Below are 11597 nucleotides of genomic sequence, written 5' to 3'. Positions count from 1 at the left end.
GGTGAGGAAAGGCTGAGGGAGCTGCGCCTCTTTAGCCTGGGAAGGCTGAGAGGGGATCTTATCAATGTCTACAAGTATCTTAAGGACAAATGTCCAGAGGACGGGGCCAGGCTCTTCTCAGTGGTGCCCCACGACAGGACAAGGGGCACTGGGCACAAACTGCAGCACAGGAAGCTCCATCTGAATCTGGGGAAGAACTTCTTCACCTTGAGGGTGACAGAGCCCTGGAACACGCTGCCCAGAGAGGTTGTGGCATCTCCTGCTCTGGAGACATTCAAAACCTGCCTGGATGCGACTCTGTGCAACCTGCGCTAGGAGACCCTGCTTTAGCAGGGGGCTGGACTAGATGATCTGTGCCCTCCAACCCTGACCATGCTGTGGTGCTATGAAACAGGATGCATTACTGGAAACAATACATTTAGGAATGAAAATGTGTTGGGTGATGTTCTTGATGCTTAAGGCCATAGAAAGCTGGTTGCTGCATATGAGAAATAAGGGGAAAGTCATGTACACATTGTTTTGATCAATATATTTATCAATGACCTGGATGCAGGAGTTAAATGCACCATTAGCAAGTTTGCTGATGATCCAAACTAGGACACGTGGGTGACTCTTTTGAGAGACAGGAGGCTTTGCAGAGAATCTAGATAGATCGGAGCATCGGGCAGTGATTAAGGGGACGAAGTTTAACAAGTCCAAATGCTGGATTCTGCTCCTGGATGGAGTGACACGGGGCACAAACCGTGAGAGGCGCGGCTGGAGAGCAGCCCTGCAGGAAGGGGTCGGGGTGCTGGGGGCAGCCGGCTCAGTGAGCCAGCAGTGCCCGGGCAGCCGAGGGACAAACCGCATCCCGGGGGCACCAAAGGCAGCCCACCCCGCCGCTCAGAAGGGGCGACGTCCCACCGCATCCAGCGCCGGTGCGGCCTCACCCCGGGTGCTGTGCGCGGTGCTGGGCCCCGCCATTTCAGAAGGGTGTGAAGGTCCTCGAAGGCGCCCAGAGGAGGGCAACAGCGCTGGTGGGAGGGCGGGAAGGCATGGCCTGCGCGGGGCGGCTGAGGCTCTGGGCTCGTCTGGTTTGGAGCAAAGGGGGCTGAGGGGCGACCTCGCTGCTCTCTGCAGCTTCCTGGGGAGGGGGCGTGGGGAGGGAGGTGCTGATCCCTTCTGCCTGGGATCCGCTGACGGACACGCGGGAAGGGTTCAAAGCTGCGCCAGGGGAGGCTCAGACTGGACGTCAGGAAGCACTTCTTCACCGAGAGGGTGGTCAGACACTGCAACAGGCTTCCTGGGGCGGTGGGCGATGCCCCAGGCCTGTCAGTGCTTCAGAGGCATTTGGCCAATGCCCTTAGTAACGAGCTTTAACCCTTGGTCAGCCCTGAAGTGGTGTCAGGCGGCTGGACTAGGTGACCGTTGTGCGTCCCTTCCAGCTGAAATACTCTATTCTATCATATTCTATTCCATTCCCTCTCCACTTACAAAACACACTGAAAAAAGATTACTGAAGTTACTGGGAGAAACTGGGATGGCATTTAATTATAGGCACTTTACTGTGACAAGCACGCTCCGACACCACAATGTTTCCTTCAGGATTATTCCACCTACTCAGAGCTGCAGTTTCACATGAACGTATTGGCAACACTCTGGACCACACTGGCTCTGATTCTTAGAAGTACCTTCACTTTCCTCTCACGCATGCAAATACATGGTTATCACCTAAACAATGCTATCCTGGACATCCTAAGGCATACTGAGTATCCATATGGGGCTGGCAGCTATGGGCCGGGACCTCTGAGAAACCTGCCCCCTATGGAGCAGCACATACCCCAGGAGCACGTCACATGTCAGTGAAGCCCTGCATCAGAGCACCTTCACCCCTCCTGTATTGTCCTGACTTGCACCGTTAGCAATGCAGCTCAGCTTACTGTCTTGGTAAGGAAACATTAAACTTGTATAACCAGCAAATCACTGGCAAATTTAAATGTTTGCCAGAAGTCTGTGATAAGGCTGCCTTACACATTCAGGGCATGACTTTCTAATCATATATGCACACAACTAATACACAATGCAGCATGCAGAAAAGGAAAAAAAAAAAAAAAAGCTTACTTCAGGAGCAAGGTTTGTGATTCTCACACAGAAACAAGAGGCTTTTGTCTCCCCCTTTTAATGTTAACCTTTTACTGCAGAAAAAACTTTATTTTTTCTTGGTCAGCTATTCCGTTCTGCAATCTTAAGATTTTTGAATATAGGAAACTTCAAAAATCCACAGAAGTTCCTTGGTGCCATTCTAAGCTTCTTTGGATTTAGGATATCAACCTGAAATAGGATTGATGTAGAATACACGTGAAAATATTAAAGCTAGACTGAGCCTCCAAAAGCTGATAGGCTTCAGACTACTCTGCAACAAACGAATTACTGGCTTCAGAATAAATATTAATGGCCATGGCTCTGCAAAATAGTTTAAGAAAACAGACACGTTAAAGAAGATTACCTAATGATGACACTTGCTAATGCAGGTGTGTTAAGGCTATGTTAAATGGGAATGCGTGCACTGTGCGGGATAAAGAACCACAGCAACTGCCAGTCATGTACCCACAAAAGACAATGACCTTTAGGTGATTCTGTCAGGAACTTCTCACTTGGCCAGTATTACTAGGGCAGCATTTCTTAAAATGGAAACTGCAAAACACCAGAAAGCAGTTGAAGAAAAAAACCCTGAATACTTCTTTCAGTACTACAGATATATATGCACATTTTCATAATCCAAATGAGAAAGTTGAACAAAATGGGAGAAATAAGAATTAAGGAGATATTTACAGAATGAAGCCTGATTTTTATTTGGATATAAATCAAAACCATGGTGGTAACTCTGCAGATGACACTCCTTGGTTGTTTTTTTTATTCCCAAAAGATGAGGTTTCTGTTTCATTTTAAAAGGGCTGAGAAACACCATGATGAAGGAAAAAAAGAACTCTTGAGAGGATTTAAAAAAGAAACTCTCAGTACAAATTTAATTTGCTAGCCTTTTTGGTTAGAAAGCTCTTTGGCTTACAGCTGTCAGAGAAAAAAACCCAAAACAAACAGAAGGAAAATAGATGTGTGTGTTCAATCTATCACTGTACTTTGTAAACCTACAATATAATCAGTGGGGAAAAAAACAGATTGCAAATTGTGTCTACTACTTCCCCCCTCCTCTGTTATTCATACTATGATATTAAAATCCATTTGGCTAGCCCAAATAAGTCTTAATTGCTTAATAAAGAAATTAATTTGGCATTGTGTCAATACTTAACGTACAAATGATCAGCAGAGACTCAACCAGCAACAAGAATGTTAAACCTGCATGCAAATTGTTGTAGGAATATTTAAAGTTAATTCCAACTCTCAGAAATTTGCTACGTAAAAGAACTTTAAGTAATATTAAATCACTTCTGAGTAGTGAAATAGGTCTAAAAATAGAAGCAGCAAATGAACCCACCACATTCAATAGCTCTAACAATTTATCTAGAATTCCATAAAGGGCACGAAATCGATGGACTACATCCAATAGACTTTAATTTCCAGCAGTGCCTCTGTACAGGAACCCATGTGAAACCACACTGCTCACAGACAGGACGACACACTTATAAACTAGGCAGACAAGTAAAGTTTGAAAAAGCTTCAAAACAGAACAGCTCACATTTTCACCAACTGTTCCTCTAAGGTGAGCACTGAGGGGAAAACTCTTGCTGTGTACCCTTCTCTTTTATGTATGACGACTAAGGTGTTTGGGCTTTTGATATTTAACATAGAATTGCTGAATAAAAAAGGCAAACACTACTTATTAGTAAACTACTAGCATTACCAAGACACAGGATATTAAAATGATTACTTGTTCATAAATTGATTACTTGGTCTCATTTTTGTCTTCCTAAGTGCTCAGTGTAATATTTAAAGTCAAAGCTAGCTATGTGCTTCTTAAAACCTTGTTTTTCCATTCCTCTCCAGCTAACAAGAGTCAGAAATTACCTAAAATAGCCCATTAAAATGAGCAAGAAACCCAGAAATGAACTGAAAATTCACGCTTCACCACAGCACAAAAATCATGGTCACAGCTTCATATTTAATGTGGAATCACTTTAAATGTACAGTATTTCAAAAGATCCAGAAACAGGTTAGGAGTTCAAAGCCAGTATAACAAAAATACAGGAAATCCAAATACATCTTTGACCTTTTTAATCCTAAATTTTAGGGTCACGTGCCTGAACAGACAAGTTTGCTTTACGATGAAAGAAACTTTGGTATGGAGTTGAATAGCCACACGAATAGCACCTGTAGCTTTCAAAATAAATAGTAATGACTAACTAGACACTGTGGCAGCAAGATACCCTCTTAAAAAAAGACTAAGAACAAGCATATACTTGGAGGTATGCGTGAAGGCTGGACAACAGAAACTAGTGTAATCTTTTTTTAAAATAACTTCAAAACATTTCTGCTTCCTAAATTTCTGAAGTAAGAAATTTTTCCTACAATGAGAAAACTTTTCCTTTATTTGCTAACCACTAATAATCACTCCTTTAGAAATTGCACTCTGATGATTAAAGAACACTGTATCAAATTTTCTGAATTGATTCTTTAGATTCCCTCTGTTCTTCTAAAACATTGTATTTTTATTCCATAGGGCCATGCTGGTAGCAAAAGGTGTTGCTAAGAGAAGCATCCCCCCGACTCCAAGAGTTACTTATTAAAAAGGTCAAAGATAAATTCGATCTCAAAATGGAACAAAAGGATTTTTAAATGAATGGTACCATAAATAACAAATGATCTTCGTAATGTGCGATACTTTCCTACAGCCATTGATAAAGTAGGTACCGGAATGTTAGTCTATGTTAATCTGTGTTTTATGGGTTTGCAACAAAGCATAATACATACAGAACAGATTGAAACTTCAGTCTCCAGTGTATAATGAATTTTAGTAATTTAATAAATTTTAGTTTTTATTTCTGTATTCCACTGTAGTGCTGTGACAACACATCACACCTGTGTATTAAAGCATACAACAACAGTGTGATGTAACTTTACTTACACCACTGCTATATTTAGCTTTTTGAAAGAGACATAAGCATACACTATGGCCACATCAAATAATTTTCTGGGTTTTTTCTTTGATAACCTTCACTTTTTCAGTAATACTTCACTTTTAAAGTTTGAATTATTGAAAAGAAAATCACAGAGAGTTCATACAGGAATAGCTATAAGGAATAACCTCACAGGCACTGATATGACAAACATTTATTTTAAGGGCTGAGAGGCATTAATATCGCATCAACAGAGTTGACTGAAAAGAAAATGACTAACTTTGTCTAAACGGGAAATTCCCACTTTTGTTTTTATGTTGAGAAAAGAAATTCAGAAAGTTATTTTTTGGCCTTGCTATGTCACCAAGTCAATCATACAAAGGCCTACGCATTTAACCTAAAATAATAGTTTTAAAAGCCCTTCTATTAACCAAAACATCATGCAAAACTTTGATCAATTATGCAGCTGCTTTAGAACTGTTGAAAGACCATACTGTATATATTAGCTTTTATACTGCTAATGCACAACTAACAGCAAACTTGATTAGATTAACACAAATTTGTCTTAATTACACCGTTATATCACACTAAGGGGACAAATGCCACAAGATTGGCAAAAACATTTAATTCTGAGCACTCAAATGGCAGGATAATTATATGCTGTAACTCCCTCACATTTAGAAAAAAAACATAATCCTGCAGTCTCACTTTACAAAAAAAAGTTCTGTAAAGTATTAATTGGGAGGGGAACAGTTTATACTACCTAACACAAAGTAACTTATACAACTAGTGTCAAAGGCAAACAAAAAACTTCTAAATAAAAAATCAATACACTTCGCAACAGAAGCACAAATGCTGCATTAAATACAGTCAAGAAGACAACATACTTGTTAATAAAAGACAAAAAAAGTTAGAAGGTAGCAACACATTTAAAGAAAATGCAATGAGGGAAACTTTTTCTTTCAACAACAGAGTTTCCATTTGCAGTCTTTCCATCCATAATTTGTCTGGTACAGTACATCCATTAAAATATTCATAATCTCACAGAAGAGCTAGGTTTTTCTCTTCAATATCTAATTCCTAAGTTGGTTTTGGATGTTTTAAACAGACATTATTATGAATGAAGTAAAAGCAAGGCAACAAATGGAGTTTTTATCACCTTCCATTATAGCAGTGATGACAAACATTTTAGAAGTTATCATAATCTTTTTTGTCTTTTTTCCCCTCCGCTTCAAAACCATCAACCCCATCACTGTCCCTTCTCCTTTTACGATTATTATGGATGTTGAAGCGTTGATTCATCTGTGGTAATGGATCCATTCCTAAAACTTTGTGTATTTGACGGAATGCAAGGAGTCTCAGTGCAAACTAGAAAAAGGGTAGAAAGAAGGTATTTCTGTTAGAAACAAACATCAATTTTCAGTACTTTGTCAAGCAATTAATGAAGAACATTAACAGTGTATGATGATATCTTTAGCTCTCACTATCCCCTCTTCCTTCCCCCAACAAAATCAACATAATAAAACATGTATGTCACATTTACTGCTTCTATACAAAGTACATCATCTTAGCTTAAAAATAATGCACACGTGTTTTAGCTGCTGGACTTGCACTGAAGCAGCCAAGGCTTGTCACACGTCCCATTACATGTTAGTTATCTTTAGCAATAGGATCAAATGAAGAGGCAGGGGCAGTAACCTCTTAAGATGCAAGTGTGAATGGTCAGTACTGTATGTGGATATAATAAATATTGAAAACTACACCCACAAAGATTTATTCATAAAATATTACATGTCAAGGCAGTTCTGTATCTAGTAACATGGTCTGTAGAGTGAGCACCTTTACAGACACACATAGTTGGGAGTGCTTCAAACTTTTCAGAAAAATATGTTCACTTTAGGGCAAAAATGAACAGTCATACATCCTCTGTTGTGATGTGTTCATTGCCTAGCTTAAGACTGTTAAGATTGGACTGTATTCTAAGAAAGGAAAATTCATGTCCATATATATAGCTCCATTTAAAAAAAAAACAAACACAAACCAAAAACCACCAAAACCATTAATCAAATTTAGCTACACACACGTGCTTCCTGACCTGTGCACTCGAAGTAATATCCTCTCGTTGCTGGTCTGTCATTACAGCAAGTGTATCAAAGGGATCTTTTTCACAAGGGTCCAGAAGGCCAGGACCACCTGCAATGGTCAGGTTAATTAGTAGCACATCTCCACCTTATTTCAATCAAGATTACAGATTTTACATTAGTTAAGCATAAGTATACAGACACCAATCAAATGCAACTTGCCTTTAAGGATGATGCCAGAAGATATACACTCAAAAACTCTTCTCAGTGCATCCCCAGGACTCTGTGGCCCTGTAGCGCTGCTAATGGCTTTTTCCACAAGCAACTCCATAGCCTAAACCAACAATAAGAAAATCCAGCCAATTTAGAAGACAGATTAAAACAGAAAAAAGCTCCTACTGTTGTTCAATACAGAACTTTTGAATCTGGAATTCTGAAGAACATTAATCATCATAAAACGCTTTCAGATAAAATGGGAAAAAAAAAGAAAACCCCGGTATTTCATAAAGTTTAATAAAAAGAAAGCTGGTGCAAGACTAACACTGAGTATGATACCGATATGCTACTTCTCATTACAAGTTGTTCAACAGTTTTGTAGAAATTTATACAGTAGGAGCCTACATGCAGATAGACAACTTGTTTGACATTGTTTGAAAGAGTATGAAACGTGGTAGGTCACCTGAACCTGTCAGTCACATGAGTAAAGCACACACAGTATACCTAATGAAATTAATGGGATGCTGTAGAAATATGTATTTTTTTCCACAGCATGGAAACATAAAGCATCAAAAATTTAGTGATTGTTTAGCATTTAAGTGGTTAGTAGTTCTTCAGTTTAGCAAAACTGAAGTTCACAGCAAGTTTTGTCCTGGATGTACGCTAACACTAATTCATATGTTAGCCAAGTGTAAAAACCCCTTGATGATAAACAGGTTTAGTAAATTTTATATGTCATATTAGTTAAAATGGTTTAAAATTATTAGCTTTATTTTAGATCTTTATTTCCTGTGAATATTTCCATAGCTTACTTTTATTAGACAGTTTTTTCCAGACAAACCTATAAAAGTTATTTGCAAAAGTAAACAGCTTTCCTTTGGTTTTTTTCAGCATTAAATGGATGTTTCCTCTTTGTCAATTTTAATTCTCATACAATGTGCATGTGTGTTGGGTTTTGGTGGTTTTTCTGGGGGTTTGGTGTTTGGTCCTTCCCCTTCCCACTGAGTTTACAGTCATTCAAATGTTGCCTTTTAATTTTACTTTCTAGGAGTAAATGCCTATTCTGATGCATGCAAGTAACTATAGGCAATGTTGATTACAATCCTGCACCAAGGGTGCCCGTTCCTTTTTATTTTAGCTTCACTTAACTGACAAATGTCAATTCTTAAGCATGGTATTTCCATACTCCCACTGGATCACTCAGGATTTAGCAAAAGTAATTTGGTTTTCAAGTATGTAGCAAAATACAGCAGGGAAAAAACCCAGCAGATCGTGTTTTTGCATTTATTCAAGTCTAGTTCTTTTGGATCCTCATACAATACACTAAAGCCTACAACTTAATCCTAGGAAAATTTGAATTATGATGCCCTAGTGTGTGTGTGTGCATGAAAGGCTGGATTTCAAGTTTGAAAAAAGCTGACTTTGAATAATAGTTCCTTCTAACTTGTAGGAACTTGACAAAATTCCTCTAATTTAGTTTTTATTTTTAGGTACATAAAGAGGGTGCTACTAATGCCCACATTTAGACTTCTTCTATTTTAAAACTGCTTAGGTTCTTTTTTAAAAGCTCTGGCAACTCTGTTTTGTAACAGGCTTCTAGCACACAGGTTAGAAGTTCTGTACCCAGAAAAATACAATTTCTTCAATCTATGAAATTCCACCTATGACTAGCAGAAAATATATATAAAATCACCATTTTTGTTCTGTCATTGTTTTTATTAGTAAGACTTTGCCAACGGGCCAAAAGAACAGCTGACTATACAGACTTCAATGTTGATTCATGTCACTGACAATGCATTAGGTACTGGGAGCAAATCAGGAATCACTTTTGGTGAGAACTGAGACACAGCTAGGCCTGACACACTGCCTCACACATCTCTTCCCTCCAGGATGTGCCTTAGAACAGGTAACGTGAGAAATAAACAATATTCTTTGCTCTTATCTACACGTTTGCTGTGTGTTGCAATAGTTCTAAGGAGGCTTTTCTAAAGGTATGCCATGGCTTATTCTTTGGCAGCTCAGCATGGCAGTCATATTAAGAGGGCATTCATATACCTCTTTGCATCTTTTAAGCTATATTTGTACACTGTTATCTTTCATGAAATGTAACTGGTAGTACTTTTTCTTAATTTAAATATTTAAAAAGCAGAAATAGCTGCCCAACATTTTTTTCCAGATGCAATAAATACTATCAGAAGTAATTTTAAAAAAATTGACTGCAAACTTAGTACAGTTGTAAAACATTTTTCATTGAAATAATGCCAACTGTTCAAACTGTCTTGACAATGTTAGTGCTCTCGCTGCCACAACTGAAAAGGAAGCAGCACAGTGCAACAGGATTTAGTCTGTGAAACAAAACAGTCAAAGCTAAGTTTACTACAATACGTTTCACAGATAACGTAGAGGTTTAAGTGACACTGATTACAATGCTAACGGTGATGCAATACCACGCTGTACTGAAGTACTGTGGTATCTGATATTGCAGAAGGGGCATATTAATCACAGGAATTACTGTGATTTACTCTTTCAAGCAGCCTTTCTGTTAGCACAGAACTATACGAGTACAGCTGAAATTTTTTTAAGTAAGTTTCAGTAAACTCCAAGCAATTCAGAGTAGGTGGTTAGAAAAAAAATAGATTATTTTATACCAAGTAAAGGAAAAAATGCTAAAACCTAGAATAAGAATACTATCGACAAAGAATGCAAAAGAACAAAAAAATTCCTTCTGGGGCAAAAAAAAGAAAACCCAGCTCCAAATGACAAAACCCGAGAAAATTAAATTTTTAGAGGGAATCTGGATTATTTGTTGGGAAAATAAACCAAAAAACCTCGGCCCTCAATTCCTTACATTACTTCTTGAAAAAGTCTACATTTAAAAACTGTAGTAACACCTCCCTATTCTTTACTGGCAGTATCAAGTGTATTAAAAGCACTCATTCAAAAGAACATTACTCACCCAGCTTGGAAAATCAGACCAAGTTGGAACCCGCTGACAGAGGTCACGAAGAATGCGTATGATAATCACACAGGACTGGAGACCATTAGCTCTAGCCTTGAGAGCAATACAAAATCAAATTAATTAATCCCAGCACTTACAGCAAATAGGACTTGTTGAAAGACTAAAACACCACTGTTCAATGGAAGCTCGGATACAAGATTGAAACAAATAATTCTACAACTTTATTCCATGAGCTGCCATTTACAGCAGTATTTTATACAGGGTTAGTAATTTAAGGTGGTAGAAGTCAAAGTGCACAGGTTATACAAGAATAACATTTCTTGATCCCCTGTACACTTTGACCTATATTCACTTGTAACAGTAAATACAGTGTCTTTCTATATTAGAAATAAAAAGGATAAAGTAAAGATTTAAGAAATAGGTATAGAGACTGAAAGGTCAAGGGAATCTGTTTGGTTTCTTTATTGTGCCTTTGCCAGACTGCAAAGTCACTAAACCAAACAGTTGCTTCTCACCTTTCATTCCCTACACTTAATGCACTTAAAGAAATATGAAATAAAGTCTTAAATCTAAACACAAAGCTTTAAACACATATTCCATTATTTAAAGCAAAGTTACTCTGCAGCCTTATGGAATATATAACAAATATACAACATATGATCACCCCAAGCGAGTCAAGCTTTCAATGTCGCCTTCTCAATGACCAGAAAAAAAAATCATGTCAAATGAGCAATAACTGCATAAAGCAGTTCCTCCATACTCGAACTTCTACGTTTAAATTTAGGGACCCGAAAAATATTAAGTATTATTAGCATGAACAACGCTGAGTGTTTTCACACAATTAAACATTTATATTGCAACTGAACTAATCTCTCATAAGGCTACAAGAAGAAAGTAAAATGATGTTCCGAACCTGGAACCACTTAGCGTGGCGTAGAGCAGCCAGAGCGTCAAGGCATTTTTGCCTGTCCAAGACGTCCGGTGGGTCTTTCACCATACCCGAGGTTACATCTAAAATGGATTGAATTGGCAAAATGCAGTGAGGAATGGGTGTTTGACCAGGTGAGCAAGACACTTCCTTAAAGTAGCTTCAATGTCACACATGCCATTTGAAATTTAAACCCTTGAACAACAAACGTAAATGTTCAACAAAAGCCATTCAATTAGGATTAGGGCATCAACCCAATATGAAGATCAAGAGCATATTATACTTTAGCTCTGAGATTATTTTCAAATGCATTGCAGATTATGCAATGCGTAGTATTTCTTTATTTAAGCTAACACCAGAAA

The 11597-nt window shown here is 38.3% G+C and overlaps 1 protein-coding gene across 3 annotated transcripts in view; it reads right to left on the bottom strand.

Moving 5' to 3' along the window:
• Window positions 1–4076: 4076 nt before the first annotated feature.
• ZFR (zinc finger RNA binding protein) overlaps window positions 4077–11597 on the bottom strand; it is a 46736-nt gene continuing 39215 nt past the window's right edge. For 2 of the 3 annotated variants that reach the window (XM_056324452.1, XM_056324453.1), the window contains exons 16-20: window positions 11221–11318; window positions 10305–10400; window positions 7355–7466; window positions 7147–7244; window positions 4077–6419 (exon numbers count right to left, since the gene is read on the bottom strand). In XM_056324452.1, coding sequence (XP_056180427.1) covers window positions 6240–6419; window positions 7147–7244; window positions 7355–7466; window positions 10305–10400; window positions 11221–11318 — 584 coding nt within the window. In that variant the 3' untranslated portion in view covers window positions 4077–6239. Of the gene's footprint in view, window positions 6420–7146; window positions 7245–7354; window positions 7467–10304; window positions 10401–11220; window positions 11319–11597 lie in introns of those variants that run through there. The other variant, XM_056324454.1, reaches the window with a different exon arrangement.

This window comes from Falco biarmicus, chromosome Z (genome assembly GCF_023638135.1).
Source record: "Falco biarmicus isolate bFalBia1 chromosome Z, bFalBia1.pri, whole genome shotgun sequence".
NCBI classification, from domain to species: Eukaryota; Metazoa; Chordata; class Aves; order Falconiformes; family Falconidae; genus Falco; species Falco biarmicus.
This window is presented reverse-complemented; position numbering and strand designations above follow the sequence as displayed.